Genomic DNA, 20,199 nt, shown 5'->3' with positions numbered 1-20,199 from the left:
AGTGACCTACTGTTCTGCTAAATAGTATACCTGCATTCATAGCGGTAATATGCATTTGTATTATGTTAGCAACCAGAAGCCTCCACTATGTAGGGTACAAAGTGACTGGGAAGAAGGAAGTCAGTAGAAAGAGCTGGGGCTGGCCTTGGGTCTTGTTTATCAGAGGCCAGTGCAAAAAGCCAAGGGGGCTGGTTGCTTTCTTTTTTATTTATTGGATGGGGCTAAATGCTCGCTTCATAGAGGAGTTTGCTGTCTGGTCTAATTCCCCAAAGATGTGGATCTCTTTCAACTTCTTTTGAGTCATTAGAAGTTGTTGGTCTCCCTTAGCACTTAGAAAAAGCAGGCTATTTTCTGTAGAAGGCCCTGAATACAGATTTAGGTGCTTACTTGTAGACATGTAAATTCTTCCCCTTGTTTATGCCCTCCACAAGCAGAATCACACTGGGGCGCTTCTGCTGTGACAAAAGGGTCTGAATTTCACTAGCCCTACTTCCAGAAAAACCAAGTAAAATTCCCTGGTGTAGCAAACCTTGGGCTCCTTCCTAAATTTCTCTGGAAATCAAATTCTACAGTGTAATTGCGTGTGTATTACAGGCTAATTTTTGTGCTTAATAAGCCTAATAAGTAGTAATTCATTGCTTCAGAGTTTCGTCAAATCAGGCAAGGGCAGTATTGTAGGTTATGCATCGTCTGAAGTTTTTCTGATGCTACAGACTGGCTAGGCACAGCACATTATGCATATTCATCGGCCTACTTCTTTTCAAATGTCACTCCTTGGCAGTGAAAGTTTGCTGTTCTCTGACCCCGTCCGTCAGAACATCTCAAAGCACTTCACAAATGTTAACAAATGATGTCTCAACTCCTCTGTGAAGTGGGAGGTATTATCCTGACTTGACAGGAGGGGAAACTGAGGCACAGAGCAGTTAAATAACATGTCTGCAGGGTTTTTGACATGTGGGTTATGAGCTTAGGAACAAAACCCGGCTTACCTGGGTCCCAGAAATGAGCTGCAAACTTATTTCATATAGAGAGAGAGAGAGAGACGGAGTGAGAGAGAGAGAGAAAGTGTGTGTGTGCATGTGTGTGTATACACACACACACACACACACACACACACACACACACATATATATATAGTGTGTGTGTATGTATATAGTGTGTGTTTTTGTGTGTGTACACACACATACAAAACACAAGCAGGAGAAATGAGCTGCAACCTTATTTCATTTTCTGGTTGTGTTTTTTATGTGTGTGTGTTTGTATTTTTATATATATATATTATATATATACACATATAAAAACAATTAAAAACATGTGTGTGTGTGCGTGCGTGCGCGCGCACGCACGCACACACACACACACACACACATATATATATATTTGAAAAAAACACAAGCAGGAGAAGATGAAATAAGGTTAAAATTCATTCCTGGGTGGGGAGAGAGAGAGAGAGAGAGTGTATTAAAGGGGAATGCAGCCTTATTTTAAAGACACACACCATGATATGACAGCTCTCACACTTGTCCTTTAATGTGCTAAGAGTGATGTGGTGCCATTCCCATGAAGGCAGCGTCTTGCACAGCACGGCGCTCGCAGGCAGGGCTGACTCCTGTTTCCGAGTAGGTTCAGTCTCTCTCTTTCACTTTCTTTAGCAGAGCATGTTTGTTCGCTGAAGTGTGACATTACCAGAAATCACACTGTTACTTGGCATTTCTCAAAGTCCGAGTCAACAGGAGAATGACTAGAGAGAAGCAAGGCCAAGGGTGACACCTGAAGCCAGGTTTCTCTGCTGTCTCCTTTTGATGGGGACAGAGCTCTTCATTTTATTTTGTGTATTTCCCACTCCTGTCCTTGCAACTCTTGATGGGAAGAGTGGCTGATTGGCAAGAACACTGCTAAAAAGAAAGTAGAGTTGTCTTCAGCTGCTTGTCCTTGGTGAAGTGAGGAACATGGCTAGACCAAAGACAGGAGTGGTAGTTTTTGGAGCCAATTCCATGTCCTATGACTGTATAGCACCATTACAGGGGAGTCGTGACCAGGGCTCTTGGGCATCACTGCAATAAACACAGTCGTGAGGATGATCGCCAAGCCTGCCCACGTGCAACTGTGAGTCCTCTCGGAAGGTGGAGGAATGAAGCTACAGAACTGAGCAAACCTCCCATAACAGTTGCTTTAGAAAAAAAGAAGCCTTGTCTAACGAAATAAGATCCTAAATTTAGCTGTGGGTTTAGTGGGACTGTCTAAAAAGAGATGGCCTTGCAAGCTACTTAAAGAATGCCTTTCTTTGTGCCTTTGATTTGCTAGAACATCAGCCTCTGGAAGCACTCTCTGTCAGATGTGCATGGACAGGAAGGTTTCTATGGTGAGGGGAAAGTTCCTCGTCTCGCTCTGGAGTCGTTCTTCTGGGCTGATCTCTAGTTACAAATGTTTTAAGCCAGGAAGAAACTTCGCCAAGTTTTGACATTCACAGAGTCCCATCCCAGCATGATGAATAATTCATTTTCTTTGTTCTCCATGTAACAAGTCCATGGTTCAATGCCAAACCATGGCACCTCTTTGCTCGCCTGCCTTTGTTCTATTCCAAGCTTGGGGCGGTGAAGGTAGAAGGTCAGAAGATCTCTCGTGCAGGCCTCAGCCTGTTCAGAAACTGCGTTTCGGGAATTCGGGTTTAAACCCCCCGACAGACAACATCGGCGCTGTGGGAGTGCGGTCCGTCACCTTGAATGGGGACAAGACTTTCACCTGCAAAGCCTTTTTCACTCTGAATTCTGTACAACAAAGAAGACCTGCCAAAAATAGGCCCTGTTGCTTACAAACTTGTCATTCGTGTGTCAAATTTTGTGTGGGATGCTGCTCCCATCTCTCGGGGCCTGCTGTCCTTTTCTGTCAGCATCGGTTTAATGTTCTTAGCATGCGGGCACATGACACGCTTACTACAACATAAGTTAACTTTTTAAAGAAATGAGACCAGAGTGGGCACGTGACACGAGGCAGTTATCTGGTATAAATCCCTTCACTCCTTTGCAGTAAGCAACTGTCGATCCTTCTGGATCATGGTGCATGTGAGTTAGACCACAAAGTGAGGAGTAACCGCATGCTGGTTTAAGTTATACCCGTGTATTGGTTATGTCTGTAGTGTTCACCCCCAGGGTAGTCTTTGGCTTTGCACTTTGGCCCCCCTGACACCTAGCAGCCTACCCCAGGCAGCTGTGTGTCTGCTGCTTACTATGGACTAAATTTACTACCGAATAAAACCTGGGTAAACTTAGTCCACAAGAATTGTGCTGTGCGCCTGCTCCGTTAGTGCCGCAATAAAACAACTTTGTACGATTTCAGTATGGAGGAACAGTCCATATATACTTCATGATATATTGGGTAGTAGATGTTCTGCGTTATATGGCATGGAATTGGCTGTTGGGGTTTTGCTTCATTTTTCTACACATGATCTTATCCCCAGGATAGCGGGACACTGAAGCATTCACCAAACACATGTCTGATGCCTGCAGCTGAGTTGAAATAGTGCCAATAAGCAGCAGTTTCTTTCCATTGTGAGCTCCGTAAATTGATGATGTTTGGGATTGTCCGTAACGGCGTGGCAGGCTCACATCAGCTTTGTTCTTCCGCACAGTTTGCAGCAACGAAGCAACATAGAGCCGAATCCTGTAAGATGGGACAGCAAAACCTCATGGAGTAACCTCCAAGGAACGTTTCTCCCTCAGGGTCGCACCTGACCCAGCACCCTGCTTAGTGTTAGGTAGAGGGATTATCAGGCAGGTGATACGCATTAAAGATTGCACAGTACTTTCCATTTTACGTGGGATAGCCAAGTCAAATTTCTGTACCAGTAAATTATGTTCTGCCTCCCTGTTGTGCGTTTGCCAATTCCACCTGCTAGTCCTCCCTTGCTTGCAGATGATTAAAGTGAAACATGGCTCAAATTAAACCCTCAGAGATCTGAAAGTGCCCCAAAGTTTTACTTTAACTCCATTCCAGAAGCTGAATTTCTGGGGCGGGGGAAGAGGCAGATCTAAGGCAGGGATGAATACAAGTTTACTAGCACCTTGAGCATAGCTGGGAAAGGCTGTCCATATTCCTGACCATACCTTGGAGAAACTCCCAAATGGGATTTGTCTCCTTGAGCCCAGTCCGGTCTACGACTGGGATCTTAGAGCTGAGTTAACGCAAGGAAGAAATCATCAGTAAGAAGAAACATGTTCATGTAGCTATTGGATTGGGGTGGCAATTATCCTGAGGGATAATTGCTTATCCTAAGGGGCAGCAGCGGATGTTGTCCTGTGAGTCCCTGCTGGTGAGTTGTAAAGAGGCTTATTAGCAGCAAGACGGAGAGGACCATTGTTTTTCTTCTCTGTCCCCAGGAGCCGGTCAGTTAGTGCGTGTGAACATCTAGCATCATTCACAACAGCTTCTCATATCTGTCAAGCCCAATAAAGTCAGTTGGATGAAAGGGAGGAAGAGAGAGGTGCATCCATCTCTAGACTTGCTTTCTCAGCCATGAGAACGTGTGTCAGACATGGAGAGCACAGGAAGGTTGTGCCGCAAATCATTAGCTGCCCTGGATCTTTGCTGAGCTGGCAGCTTTCTGCATCAAATGTGCCAAGTAGGACACACGTCCCTTTGGGGGAGCACTGCCTAGGTTTTCCGGAGGGTTTTGACTGTGTAATATGTACAGGTGCTGGGGGTTTGAGTGCTCGAAATGATGTTGAGGTTTCTCGGCTGAGACTGGAACTTATTCTTCAGAACTGAAGCCGGGTGGGCAGGGAGAGGAAGATCCCTGATCAGTTCACTGGGCTTCATCGTCCTAGACTGAGTCCTGGGGTGTTGGTTGTCGCTGTGTTGGTCTAAGGACATAGGAGACAGGTTCTTTGGGTAGATGTGCTGTCTCTTATTAGACCAACTAAAGACTTGGAAAAAGTATTCTTTGCAAGCTTTTGGGGACAAACATCCTTCTTCAGTCTGAAGAAAGGTGTTTGTATCTGAAAGCTTGCAAAGAACAATTTTTCCAACTCTTTAGTTGGTCTCATAAAAGATACCACATTTACCCAAAGACCCTTGCCTGCTTAGGCTGAGTCCTGTGATTTTCATGCTGTTTCCTGATGGTGTGCGAACTGCGTGAAACAAGGACAGTGTTCTTGTGTTTTTAATCCCTTCTGAACATTGTTCATGGATGGCATGGGGAGGCAGTCTTTTTTGGCAGGCATGCCAGAAATTTGTCCTGGTTCATGGCTGAGGAGCACTCCAATCCCCTTCCTTTGCTTTATCAGCTACTCTGCTTTCTACTCCATACTCTGTGTTCCCTGCCCCATCTCCTGCTCTGCTTTCTGCTTCCTCTTCTACCTGCTGCCTGTCCTCTCCTTGATCTGCTGTGCATCAGTACAGAGGCTGCCCATGCCACTTACGGCACTCGGGTCACAGGTTGGTCCATCTCTGTGCTAGATCATACTTCGTCCTTAGTTAACTTATGCTATACTGGCAGGGCAATGAGAATTTTATGGTGTGAAGGAGCATCCACTTGTGTTAGCCACTTCCCTGGACAGCCTAGCATGCTGCACCAGGTCTGTGCCCAGTCTTCATGCAGGCATGTCAGAGGTCAGAGTTCATGGCACCCAAAGCCCACCCTGAAGGTTAATCCAACTCGCAGGACCTCCATGGCCTATAAAGGTAGCTGATGTTCCAGTAACAATTGAAAATCAGCCCCATTTTCCCCCCATAATGATACTGAAAGCAAAAATAAACCAGGTTGGGGGGTTTAAGTGCAGTCAGCTCCACGTGCTTGTTTAGAGCCCTTTGGATCCACGCAGATGCAGAGGACTGTTGGGAAGGTGCTCAGAGCGGTGTTGGGGTCTGGGTCATGTACAGTTAGTCCTCTGCGAGCTGCTAAGCTGCATTTCCTCAGTCAGTGCACTTATGTGGAAAAAGAAGTCTCCATCATGGGGATGGTTGCATGGGACATGGGGAGGGGGAGGAAAGGCAACGAAATGCAGCTTTTCCTCTTCATGTCAGCTCAAAAACCAGAAAGAAAAGTAGCAGAAGCAGATGGAATGCCTCCGGCCTGGGCTTTTGTAGGTCAGATGATTGTTTTTCTGCTTGTTTGGTAAATTTAACTGCATTTAAGTATCTGTCTCTTTTTAATAAGATGTGCTTATTCCCAACCTCTCTACAAATCAGACGTGACAGCTATAGTCAAGTGGCAGAAACATGCTGGGGACAGGAGCTCAAGGATAAGGTTTACGTTTTAAAATGAGTCATGAAAACAGAGCAGCCTCTTGGGCCAGTTGGGAATTCTCCTCCTGGGCACAATGCTTGCACCTGGGATGGCATCTTTTAAAATATACATTTACAGCACTGAGTGTTGTCTTCTATTATGACAATTTTAGCAAGTCTGTGCCGGAGGAGGCAGCAGGTTAACATAATAACAGTGCCAAAGATGGTTTGATATTCTGGAGGGCGCTTTGAAAGTTTTAGAGCTTTTTAAACTTTGCAATGCCTGTAGTTGGTGCCTTGTAATACATACATGAGCCACAATTCACAAAAGTGCTTGAGAACGGATACACGCACACACACTCATTGCCTCTAGCGGGGTTTAGGCACATTAGATGTGCTGTTAACTACTTCGCTAAATAACAGTCCTCAGTTCTTATGATCTTGCATTTGGGGGTTTCAAGCTAGCTGGGTTCCAGAGTTATGTGAGAAACTTAGTTTCACTGAGAAAAACAAATCCAGCTCGTCAGGGTGCAATCATAAGCTTGAAACAAACTCTAAACAACTAAATGAAAGATTAAAAAAAAAATCCAGACTTTTTTTTTTTTAAGTCTCCCAGATTTCTGTCTCTATCCTGTAACGTCCCTCTCTCTTTTTTCCCCCCCTTTAATTACACCTGGATTTTAGGTTTAAAGACTAGATTTTGAGCTGAAAATTTTGTCTTTTTCAAAAAAAGTGAAAAACCAAAGCTTAATTTAGCTGGAGGGGTGTTAGTTAAATGCAGTTAAACCAATGCTGAACAGTCTATGCAACCAGAAGAAAATTAACCCAGGTGTGCTAGGAGGGTGAATGTTGGTGCAAGTCGTCCTTACTGTCTGGTCCACAGCAGCTCTTAGCTGCATGCACTCCTGAGTTCAGGCTCTGGTGGCTCATGCTTTTAGTTCAGTTGCCCATGTGCCAGCCCAGAAGCAGCTGCCACAGTGAGCCCCACAGATGCCATCAAATGCAGTTGAGCATGTGCCTGTACCTGGAAACTACGTTTGGCTGCGTCGATATGTTAGCAGGTTTCATCGTTCTTCCTTGGCAGGCTCGGAGCTTTCTCTTACCGGAGGCGATCCTTTGAGTATCTGCCAAAGGCCTTGAGGATACTTGCTTTGTATTCTACTTGGATGCCACCATCCCAACCCCTTGTCCCACCGGCATGATTCAGTCCCACACTTCTGGCCACAGACTGAAGTTTTGACAGGCTGAGAGTCAGAACTGATGAGCTATATATATGAGGGCTTTGTTGCAGGTTAATTTTGGGTGACTCCAGGAGCTCTTAACCCCTGAATTATCCACACGTTAACACCTTTAAATTGCAAGCTTTTGTTGTGTGGTTCAAACTGATGCCACTCCAGGGCAGGATTACCTCTGATCCACATAACCCAGCTCCTCTTCCATTAAAGTGTGGCCACTCCCCACATGTGCTGCTCAAATTGAAGGTGTGGCTGCAAGCTAGCACTAAGATGATCCATATTTGCGAGGCTCAGTGTAACAAGGCCCCGAATCTCTCCTGGCCTTCCTTAGGTTAAGGAACAGGAATCCTGGAGCAGAGCCCCTCCATCCTCAGTGAAATGAAATGCCTGATAGGAAGAGTTGGACCCTGTAATAGAAAAGCCTGGGGGGCTCCTGAGAACTTGGCCAGCTCTGTTGATGACCAGAAAAGGTGACAGACCATGTTCCCTCCTGACATGCAGGGGCACAATTATTTTGAAATGGAGGAAGTTAAATCTGGACTTGCCTCTAACAGTCTTGTGCAGAACGAGCAAAAGAATCGCGACCCACGCTATAACAGCATATAAAGCAGGAATTTGTCCAGACTGCAAGAAGGCACTGGGGAAGATCTCGAATGATGGTACATGAGTTCCTGGATGGCATTTCCTTGTAGTACATTGTTGCATTTGTTTTCTTTACACGAGGAAGCTCAGATGTCCTTTACGCTCAGCAATAACAACACGAGCTCCGAGTTAGCCTTGATAGGTTGTCGTCTGAACACCAGCCCCGCTGGACGCTGGGGCGTCAGTACTCGCAGCCTGCGTGTTGTCTTCTCTTCTGTTCAGACCACTCAGAAGCTGTGGGGAGTTTGGGCCACGCGTGTCAAATGCTTTCAGGAGCATCTCTGAACGTGAATGCCGCTTGGATGTTGTGCATTCCTGACCTGCTCGGGCAGGCTTGAAGCTGAGGCGTGCCGCCACAAAATCATTCTGTAACAAAGTCGAATGTCCGGGTCTCGGGAATGAGGAAACAACCCTAATTCCTTTTCATTAGGGTGATAGCAAGTTGCTTGGTGCTTGCACAGTGTCCAAGCGCAGGGGGGTTCTGACCCATGGCATGGGCTTCTGGGTTTTACCATGGTACAAATAATACATTTTCAGTAAAATAAATGCTTATCTTCAGTACAGCTGAGCACCCCCATTTTCAGCACAAGTCTACAAGCCACCAGGCGCTTAGCACATTTAAAAAACTATACCCCTGTGCCCATGATTTCTATGCAGAGTTCTTCCTTCTTAGGTAATAACACCCTTTTTTTCTTTTCTTTTTTTTCCATTTCCAGGTGATATCTGCAGTATCCAGACTTTCCTTCCACAGTATTGCTCAAACCAAAGGAATTAGGTAAGACACTTTTAACAAGATGTGTAAGATAAACTTGGCTTTCCTCCAGCAGGATCTTCTAGTGCCTGACAGCATCAGAAGGTATGTGTGTATTAACGTGGCTGTATGTGTGTTAGGGTTAAACCGACAGCAAACAGACTGCCTTTGTGATGAGTGTAGCGTGCTTATTATGCAAGTGCCTTACTGATGGCAGCCGTGTAGCTTCTCGGCATTTTCCCTTGGATCACCAGGAGTGGTTTAAAAATGCATTAACGTTTCATCTGATTTAAAAGAGTCTAGCAAATTGAGTAGATCTCCAGTCATTACCTGGAAGCCCCCTGCCTCCTCTCCCATCTGCTTAGACACCTGTAGCAGTTTCAGAGGGAAATAACAGGTGAAAGAGACCTTAACTCTATCAACACCCCACTCCTAATGTTGTACTCCGGTTGCCTCTCATGGAGCATCTGGCTCAGAGGGATGGTGTTTGAAAAAGCATTCAGGACCAGAGGATTCCTTAGAGACATATCCACTTCCTTTTCTTTCTTTCACTTGTTGGTATTAAGTCATTTCTCTGGTTCAGAGCCTGCATTGCACAACCCGGTCACACTTTGATTAAGAGGGCTATAACTCCGGACGCTCTGATGCCAAACCTCAGGCCTCTCTGACGTGGGAGATGAAGGACAACCAAGTTGCAGCCTGGTCATGCGATTGCTAATTGTTGGCAGATTTGCCATTGGGCTTCTGTGCAAAGTGTTTGCACACTTCATCCGGTTGCTCCCATTTCTTCTCCCTCCCTGTACCCTCCTCTGGAACCGAAAGGGAAAGTTCCCAGTGCAAAAGCAAGGAGGTGGCTCAGTGTTTCCGGAGGATCCACATATCATTTACTGTAGAAAAAACTGATGTTTTTACTGTTTACTAGATTTTACCATACGTTAATAATAGTAGCTCAGAGTCTTGGTTGGCATTGTATTTTGCACTGGAGCTGGGACGTTTGCCCTATTCTGCTAGTTACAGGAAAAATGGAGGAGGAATTAAACAACATGATTACAAACCCATCATCTTTTGGTCATCCACATTTCATTCCCTGCAGTTTGCTTTCAAATTGATTTCTTACTATGCATATTTGGGTGTAGTGTGCATGGTACGGAGAGGGGAGGTGATGAGAGGAAGATGCTTTCTTCTGCTCCAGCTGATCTTTTATTGTCCTGTATACATCCCCACTCGATGCCTTTGCTGGACTCTTGCATTTACTCCCCCCTGCCTCTGATATCTTGTAGGTGACATTGAAGCTTTGCTGTCTCTCTGAATCTGCTATTAAACAGGGCTTTTAACGGCACCACCACAAGTGCAACCTTCCCTCAGTTGCCCCTGTGCTTCAATCACTGAAGTGCTAATGCTGTCTCATTGTTCACCATCCCCTTTGTTTTTGATCCTTATGGGTGGGTAGACATTTACTGGGAAGTTCCTCATTCCCTGGAGTGTACCTCTCACCCAGGCAGAGGTAGCAATCTTCCCCAGGTCCCTGGGGTGCCAGGGAGGGGCAGCGCTGGATGCTTTGATCCTGAAAGGTGTCTGTAGCAAAGGCTATAATAGATCAGCATATTAGTTTCTACAGATAAATGTGATCGCATGCATGCTCTTTTGCCTGTACCATTGGAAACTTTCTCAGTGGCTCTTTGTTTCAGATCAGGCCCTAGCTACTTGGAAAACAGGGGAAATACAAGCCAATTGATGACAAAGTTATTTGGATAAAACTTTTATTAGACCAACTGAATAGTTGGAAAAAATGTTCTTTGCAAGCTTTTAGGCTCAGGTGCCCTTCTCCAGGCATAGAGAAAGTCTACTGGTCTTTGTCTTCTCTCTAGCGTCTGAATAGGAGCTTAAGACAATATGCAAAATCCAGGTCTGTGAAAATGCAAATGTGCGGTAGGGCAGAGCAGAGGGGATAGGAGTTAATAGGTGTGGGGCAGATTTATGGGGGGAAACAAAAAGAGGGGAACGTCAACAAGATGATAAAATGCAGCTGTGAAAATATAGAGAGGTAACCTGGGGTTATCAAAATGGCACAAAAGTTATATTATGCCATAAATCCGATGTCTATATTTAATCCATGATTTTTTGTATCCAGTAGATTTATGAAGTGAAGTTCGCAGGCTTGTCTATGAAAGGTGCTTTGTAAATTCCTTTAGACCAACACGGGTGTGAAAGAATCCCCTTCCAGCTTCCTCTGTCTTTGGGGGTTGTCTGTTTTCCTTCTCTCTTGTGTGTCTATCAACCTAGTTGCCCGGCAACCAACTTGCTCCCTATGTGATGGGCCTCGGGTAAGAGCTTGTGGATCTTGCCCCTCATTATTCTGAGCTCTGGCCTCACAACACAGGGGCAGGGGCTTAAGCCCAAGTCACTCCATTAGGTAACTATTATGTTTGTCAAATTAATTGGCCTGCATCAAGTAACACTTGTCCCTGACTGGGTCCAGGTGGTGAGGTCAGTAGGGCTTTTTAAGAGGGTCCCTCCAGGAAGACGACCGGGGGGCGGGGGCATTTTAAAACACACACACAGAAGCATGCACCTCCGCAGCACTCTCGTTCTCTGGATGCGGAAGTGAGTAACTTACCAGAAACCTAACTAGCAACTTAATTGAATGTACTCTAGTCGGGTATCAAAAGGGTACCAAGCTGCTTTTGTTGCTCAGGGTTATTTTGCTACATCTCTGACTTGTACCCCTCCCCATGCCTACCCTTTCTACCCATTAAAGCTATCTGGTATAGTCAGCCTTATCGTACATGTTTGAGAGGGGCTGGGCAGGCCTTCTTGCTCCCTTTACTTGGCTGACTAAGGGAGGCTACTTTCTATGCTTTGGGCTATAAGGAGCACCCAGATATATCTTGATGGGGTTAAGCAACCCCTAGGTCTACAGGGCCTGCGTAGCCCAGGTGGCACAGGGCCCAGATAAAGACCTGAGTCCAGGTGGTGGCATTGGTACTCCAGGCTTGTGGATGTACTCCAGGAAGGTGGTCAACCAGATGTGAGGCACTTGAAGCTTGGTTTTTGGGTTGGGTGCAGTGAGGCGGGTGGCTTGGTGCAGGAGCACCCCCTACTGGCGTGCCACAATGGCTGCAGCCAACATCTCCGTCCATCTTGGTGCATTTTATAGGGACTTGTGCAGTCTTAAGTGCATTTTCCCTTTGGCACATATTAGAGCTCAAGGCTTACAGGATTGTGGGGACATGATGGCAGAGTAATTAAAGCTTGTTCTGGATTTATCCAAAAACCTGCTCACAGTTGATTGTAACTATTGCTGTGTATGGTCCTTTGGGCTGAGGAGTCAAAGGCAGCTGGACCTGATGCTGGCCCCATCTCTCCCTTGTGTGCCATCAATCTAATGTGACTGGGGTGCCTTAGCCATGTGCCACTAGCCTCATATAAACTGCAGACCTTTTAATCTCACTTTAGGATCGTGGAGGGAAGGCCTCACCTCCATTAAGTATATTTTTTCTTCTTCTTGCGCTGTCACGAGACAAATGTGTCCCATGCAGGGCAGGAAGACAAAAATAAAACGCCTGTGCTTTTCAGATTCTTTCTCTCCATTCACAGCTTTCTTGGTCCATGAAACTTGCTAGAAAAACTCTGTTTCATAGAGTGATTCGGAGGCCTTTCAGACTAGCTGTGCAGGGATGACAAAGTGCTTCTTCAAAGCAACAAGCTCCGAACAGTAAAAACTGATCTCTAATGAAATGTTGTGTTTACAGAGCACCGCAATGGTTGGCCTTAATATATTGCAGCTGTAGCTACAGCCGGCATTTTGTATTTACTTCTTGTTCTGTTGTAATTCCAGTGGCAGGTTTTCGAATTCATTTGGAATACAGAGGAGCCCGTAGCACGCATTGCATTATTGACTTACCTCCGTGCTGGCATACTGCCTCTATTGATTACTGAAATAGGGGATTGGTGTATCTGTTGCCCAGGCTTGTTTGCTCAAATGCCACATAAGCTGCTATCACTCCCACCTCCCACTAGTTAAAAGAAAATGCACAATTACAGAGACCACCACCCACTTTGTTGTATGCAGGGTTACCACCGGACTGTTCAGTCGATGAAATGCACTCCAGTTTCAGACCATTGAACACTGTACTGACAATGTCCCTTCACTCTGACTCCTGTTTATGCATAAGATTTTTGCTGGTAAGAAAAGCTTATTGTGCTCTAACAAAGATAGAAGCTTTCAGTCTCTCTGATGTAAGGTTTTTGTGGTTAAAATACTAGACGTGTGGTTGAGGAGGGGGCCTGGGTTCAGTTCCTGGCTCTGCTTTGGATTCCCTGCATAACCCTGAGCAGATGATTTAATTTCTTTGTACCTCATTTTCCCTGGTAACAGCATTTCCTTTGTCTTGTCTACATCAATGGTATGCTCTTCAAGTTGGGCTCTATTTATTACTCTCTGTGCCTGCAGCTCCTGGCACTGATGTGTACTCTATTAGGACCATAATTGCTACAGAAATCTAGCAGTAGGGCCTTCTCTAGTGCTTACCTCCTTGGTAGCTGAGTATAGCATCTCTTGCGCTTGGTGAAGTGGAAATGTGTTCCGGGAGGCATTGGGAAGTAAGTAGTCCAGGTGCATTTCTCCATCCCTTGAAAGAAAGCATCTTCATTGAACTTGCTGTTTTCCCATTTGTGCATTCATGTTTCTTCCGTCAACACCAGTGCCTTCCAGTAAAATCATTGTCATTTGTGGTCTTCATGGCATCTCTGGCCTTTTTCCACCATAGTTTTGATGCTTCCATTCTTTCCCTCCTGGTGCTACTTGACATCAGGCAGAGCAGGTAGGAAAATAATGGCTCATCAGAGGAAGAGTTACTGTTGATGAAAAGGGCCATGGGTTTTTAGAGGGTGTGACGAGGCTGGGAGGACGTGCTCCCTTACCCTGAGAGTAACCAAGCTGAGCTGTACTTCAACCCCAGACAGCTTTATGTCCTTGCCTCTCTGATTTTAAGTGGGCAGCTGTTAGGAAGAGTGTTGCTATTGCATGGGTATGCAAAGCTGTCAGGATTCCTGCCATGGCCTGATCCTCAGCTAATGTCAGTTATCACTAACTGGATGAATGGCATGGGTACATATAAGGAAAAAATTGGATGCACACCAGCATGCATAATATGAAGCCCTGGGCCCCTCCCCCCAGCCAGACAGAGTTGATCATTGTACTGGCAGAGATGGTTTCAGAAGCCCAGTGCCTTAGAAGTCATAGGTTGTTATATAAGTAGGTCCCACACATGATTGCAACAATTGGGGAACTGTATAATATACCAAAAACCTGCAAGACGTGAAGAAAAACGCCTCTTGGCTTCAAACACCAAGCTGCAGGATTTCTGCAGGAGCTGAGAAATGCACTCCTGGAAACCAGTCGGGACAGATCATCCAGTGAGTGTGAATGCTGCTGGTTATGGGGCTCAGATCTGGTCCGCGTGTCCTACCAGCATGGGGAATAATAAACCACTCATGGACTTCTGGGATTTTTACCTATGCTCCACCCACCCATTCCTATTTAACTGATTGCAGGCAAGCGTCCCTCCCACAGAATAAATCTTTTCTGGAATAGCACTAGCATTTTTTGAAAACCCTTTTTCCCTTGGCATTTGGATGTCCAGGTGGTAGCGAAGATGACTGTTGTTGCTATTTAATATATTACTGCAGTAGACACCAATCAGCCTCAATTGTTATCATGACTCTATTGTGCCAACACCGGCAGAAACACGCAGTTGGAGAGGGCCCACGTGCCAGACACCTGAATCCAGATCAATAAGCCCAAGGCTTGAAGCAGAGGAAGCATTGCTTTCCCCATTTACAAAAAGGGAGCACCCTTGGGCTGTGCAAGTCGTGCTATGAACTTGAAAGTCCTTATGGTTCGCTATGTACATAGTTATATTGCTGGATCGGAGCGGGGGAGACCAAACGATTTGCGATGGGGCACCCATGGTAGAGGGGCCTCAACCAGATGCTGAGCAAAGATCCCCGAGTCGATTGACTCCTGTGTTGCTCGCAGGGGCTTATTCCTTCCAGTCGACAACAAATCTGCCTTTATCTTCACTGAGCCTGGAATTGATCACTAAATCTGCTGGGCCAAGTTTCTGATTATTCATTAAACTACTGAAATTTCCGTCGTCCCCCCCAAGAGGGGAGTTCAGTAAATTAGAACCAGGCTCGGCGCTCCCAGGTTGCCAACCGCCTCTTTCGACTGCCGGGCATCGCAGCGTGCTTGCTTTGTGCCGTCGTCTGTTGGGGGATGCGTTGTGATTAGTATCCACGGCTGGCAGACAAAAGGAGGATGGGTTGTGGAGAGTGACACGATGCTCGTAATTACATCGAGAAGCTTGTCTCCCCGATTAGGTGCAGTACTTAGGCGGATCACTCCTGCATCACGCACCATCCTCCCCCGCCTCTCTGCCACGGGTGCAGGCTTTTTGGAGATGGCAGCTGGGTATTTCCCAGCCGCGCTCATGCGGTTGCCATTTAATTGCATGTACTTTGAGAGAAGCTGTGTCGAGGAGGAGGAGGATGCCTTGGTCCTAAGAAAGGGAGCAGCTACCGAGCACATAGCGTGGACGTTTGGGGAGTCTCGGGCACCACGCTTAAATTGTGAAGGAAGTGGCATCATGCTGCTTCCTGCTCCTTGGCAGAACATCCCAACGCGGGACATTTATTTGACCTATAGGAATTTCCATTGTGGATCTGACAACTATTCAAGCCTGTTATTCTGTTTCCATCAGTGGCAAGTCCCAAATGCATCCAAAAGTGGGATGTGAAACCCTGCAGGAGACTGGGATAATTCCCTCGTGGCAGCCACTCCTTTGAGGTTGCCTTGGACCTTTGAGTATGGAGGTTTTTTTAACCCTTCTTGATGCCCATGAGTTGAATCCTAACCCCATCAGAGGCAGTGGGTATTTTGCTACGGGTATCAGTAGAATTTACCTTGAGTTGAAAGTTTGCTGTTCTAGTCCTGGTTGCTCTTACTCCACAGCCCTTCGTGGACTCTCTTGGCCTCAAGTCTTTTTTTGTGGCAGTGAGTCCCACTGGTTAAATGCAGGCTTCACGGGGCCGCAGCACAGTCTGGTTATCTGCTCGAAATACATGGTTTTCCTGGAAACCAGACTTTGCAAACAGAGCAGGAGGCTAAGAAATCTTGGCTCCTGCGGCCTCATCCATTTTTCATGTGCGCGCAGTGAAACCATTTGAAAACCTAAAGGAGTTAGTGCCTTCAAAGAGCCAGTCGCAAGGACGTTAATCTAAGTAAATCCCTTATATATGAACTGAAACCTCTGGAGCGACTCGGTGTAAAGACACCGCTGCTTATAATGTATGTACTGTAGCATAACCACCTTAGGGAGTGCGAGCGGAGATATTATTGTGGGAGGACTTGCGTGCAAAGTGGGCACTTGGTCTGGCAGAGAGATGACGGTGCCTTAACCCCACTTGAGGGGAAGAGGAGGAGGAGTGTGTGTTTTGCTGGGGATTAGGAGGTCAATCAGGATTCCCATTTTCCATGTCCTGCAGAAAGCTGCACGTTTGATCTGGAGGTATGTAATGTGTACAAATCCAGTACAGACAAGGCCACTTGAGTTTTTACCAGAAGGTAAACCCACTCAGGTCAGCAATTTGCCCCTGGTTGGGGTTTAACTTGTGGCCAACACTGAAGTGCTTTGTTTTTGTGTGCATTACCTCCAGCATTGCTCATGCATGGGGCCTCCCCGGCGGTGGAAAAGCATCTCTTCTGGCAGTGAGAACAAGCCCCTGACTGGGAGCTTGTTGCTCAGGGGAGGGATCTGATTTCAGGGGAGAGGTGAACGGTGCTTCCAATGACTCCATGTCCTGAAAAGTCACTTTAGATTAGGGGCAGGGATGTCCTGTTTGGCGTGCTAGCAAATGGAGATTGAAGGTGCTGGAGGGAGCAGAGGAGACTCTCCAGAGAGGCAGCACTCAGGGGGCTGGATTCTGTATCCGGCAATGCTACACAGTGTTGTGGGGGCTCAGCATCTCTGTCACTCCCTTGGACATCCAGATGTGGTGGATCTGATGTCAGGCACCCAGCTGTGACGATATATTGGCTTCGGCAGCCCCCTACCTCAGTTTCCCTTCCTGCAAAATGTGAGGCTAAATCCTGTGATGCTTGGGAGGTGCCTGGAGGGCTCCCCTGGAAGGTGCAACACGAACACAAAGGATTGCTGCGACCGGGCCAATTTGAGTCAGTAGAAAGCCAGCTGATGTGAGTGCAAGTGGCATTGGGCCCCATTGCAGAAGAGCTGTGTGGTCATCTGGTCAAAAGGGTCCAAGTGACAGTGGGAGCCCAGATCCCCAATGCCTTTCTCCCACATGCTTTTTCCTGTTCGGGTGCTTTGGAAAATCTGACCCTTCCACCTTGAACATAAAGACCTGCACTTTAAATAACCTCTTTCATTCCTGAGCTTGCTGGGGTAGAAGGTGACTAGCACAGAGACAAGCTAACAGCCAAAAAAGGCCATCATCCCTTTCCCTTCATGTAACCCCTGCTGCACTCGTCCTCCTCCCACCGTGGTCCAGCCACAAGTACTGGACGTGGAAGGTCGTGAGAAAGGAACGGGCTCTAACACCACACCGAACCTGCCCGCTTGCCCTGAGCAACCAGTCCCTCCCAAGCCAGTGTTGTATTGTGGGCAAATTGGAGGGAGCATGTTGCTTTTCTTCTGTGATAGCTGTTGGTGCTGGCTGCCTGACTCGGCAGTGTGCAACCACGGCTAAGCCTCATGCCATAAAAAATTGCAGCGTTCCTCTTCGATCCTTCACTTCCCGCTTGTAACTTTCAGTGCCAAATGAGGCATGACCATGTTTGCAAAGTCCGGCCTCTAAATCTTCTCCTCTTAGCTGTTTCCTTCTCCTCATTGCTGCGCTGTATGCTGGAAGGACCTGCCAACAGACCCAGATGGACTCCTCCTAGCAGGGCTCGAACTCCTGTTGCTGTATGAAACATGACTCCAACTGGGGGGCAACCTTTTGGGCAAGCGGGCCTGAAATTAGCCTGGCATCCTCCCCAAGTGTTCCCCTTCCCCTACCCCATCTGCTGCTCTGCTTTTTGCTCCTGGCCCTGTGCTCTCTGCCAGGTCTACTGCTCTGCTTTCTGCTCATTGCCCAGTGCATCTGACCTGATCTGCTGTTCTGCTTTCTGTTCTCCACCCTATCTGCCACCGTGCTGCCTCTTCCCTCCTTGATCTGCCACGTGCCATGCACAGATTGCCAGTGCCACAAGTTGAAACCTGCTGCATTACTTCATCCTTGGTTGATGCATCATCCTTCATCACGCTGGGTCCTCTCCTGGTGCAGAAAAGGCCTAGTAGAGCTACGTAGCCACTGGCCCTGCTCTCCACCTCCCTCACCTCTGCCCAGTCACTGGCATCTGCCAGTATGTACCAACCAAAGGTCAAGCAAGATGGTGTGAACCACTGGGTTGCAGCTGGCCTCTGGAGAAGGAACTGCTCTGATTGGGGTGCTGCTGATTTTGCCTTTAAGATCACTGAGGGTGAGGTAGGATTTTATTTTTTTGGCTTCTCTTTTTTTAAAGGACCGTTGCCAAAATGGCTGTGCTCACTGCTTAAACAGCCTTCCCAGTGTACCTGGTTTAGATCGGGACGAGCACAAGTTCTGGTGTCAGGCACTGGAAACACTAGGGATTTGGGTAAGTAGGATCTAGGGAAACCTACTGATTTTCTGCAACACCAAAGGACAACTAAGGAGACTGCACCATCCTTCACTGAGGCCCCCCATGAAAACAAGCTGCTCCTTTCCTATTGGAAATCTGCTGTTAGCCAAAGCACAGGTCGCAGGAGTGATGGCCCAGGGATTTGCCAGTAATACCAGTACCTATGTCAAGGGGGGATTCTCACTTCCTTGCTTTGTGGTCTTTCCGTTCTGCCCCCCTGCACCGCTGAAGGGTTTCTAATGGTTGATGCATGCTGCCCTGCAGAGTGTTGGGGGAGCAGCGCTCACATGTATCCAAGCATTCGGTTTGTTTGCAGGAAGACGGATTGAGCAGGAATCTTCCCCTACTTGCCCGTACAGAGCCGGTAGTGCTGACATTGGGTAGACAAGTCCCAGGAGCTTCCTTGTAACCTTCATCACTTGGACTGGCACTCTACCACTGGCTCTTTATACAGTGGGACCACTCTCCTCTACTGGGGTTTGCTTGATAGGTGCTTTGGACCGGAGATGAATTGTTTTTTTTGCAAAAAATTTAGTTGGTCTAATAAAACATATCACCTCTACCATGAGTTCCAGTTCTTTTGGACTGGAGATGACATCCAGTGAAGTCAGCAGGGTTCATTTGATTTGCTCTACGAGAGGGATTGCCTTGAGCTGCCAGAAACTTCGGTGCCCAGCACAGACCCATGCATAGATTGATTCCATATTGCTGTAGTGTCTGGTCAGCCCCGTAGGACGGCACTATATAAGCACATCATCAGAAACAGTCCTTGCCCCGGTGAACTCACAGTGTAAATGGCAAGGGACAAAGTGGAGGAGGGAAAACAGACACAGACTCCAGAGATGTCTTGCCAAAGGTTACACAACAGGTCAGTGGCGGAGCTGGGAACAGAACCCAAGTCTTTTGACTCCCAGACCAGCATTTTGTTCTATGGACCAGGGAGACATGAACCAGCATCCCAAAGTCCAAGCTCCTCATTTTATTTATTTATTTTAATTTCAAATCCAACCCTGGAGCCGGGGCCAAATTTCACATCTTGCATCCATCTCCCTCATTGTCTAAACCCAACGGCTGGAGAGGAGCAGCCTTCCATTTGGCGCTGGGGGTGAGATCAGAAACAAAAAGCTGCAGTCCTGCCAGCAAAGCTCAGCTTTTGCAAATCCCAGCAACAGGACCACACAAGGCCTAACACAATTAACCAAGAAGAAATCACTTCCGCCTGCTGTCCTGAAGGGAGAGAAGGGTAATAAGTGAAAATCTTTGCTGTGGATTGAAATAGATTCTCCAGTGTAATGCAGACCTCGCACTGTTTGCACATGGCCTCTTGTCGCTTGTGCTAAAAGGGATGCCAGATCAACCCGGGAAGTGGTTTTATCTACACGTGGCTTTGACAGGCAATTAAAGTCTCCTGCGATTCAGTTCTGGGATGTCTGTAGGCAGTGGTGTGGGTTGAAAAGGTAGTTATGGGGCCTCTTCTCCTACACAGTTTGTTTTATAAGCACTATTTTATTCACCGTCAGCGTGCTCTCAGTAATTACCTACTGCCCTTTTTTTTTTTTTTTAATGGTATTGTGCCTCCATCGGGCACACTTCAAGTGTTACAATAAAATGGATTGAGAAGGGCT

At 46.9% G+C, this 20,199-nt stretch overlaps 1 protein-coding gene across 5 annotated transcripts in view; it reads left to right on the top strand.

Annotated features, from left to right (window-relative positions):
* The window catches only part of VAV2 (vav guanine nucleotide exchange factor 2), a 270,272-nt gene that overhangs the window by 160,609 nt on the left and 89,464 nt on the right, over positions 1–20,199 (top strand). For all 5 annotated transcript variants that reach the window (XM_019540898.1, XM_019540899.1, XM_019540896.1 and 2 more), the window contains exon 3: positions 8,816–8,874. In XM_019540898.1, the coding sequence (XP_019396443.1) occupies positions 8,816–8,874 (59 nt within the window). The remainder of the gene's footprint in view (positions 1–8,815; positions 8,875–20,199) is intronic.

The sequence above is a fragment of the Crocodylus porosus genome, unplaced genomic scaffold (genome assembly GCF_001723895.1).
Source record: "Crocodylus porosus isolate Cpor-Errol unplaced genomic scaffold, CroPor_comp1, whole genome shotgun sequence".
Taxonomy (NCBI): domain Eukaryota; kingdom Metazoa; phylum Chordata; order Crocodylia; family Crocodylidae; genus Crocodylus; species Crocodylus porosus.
This window is presented reverse-complemented; position numbering and strand designations above follow the sequence as displayed.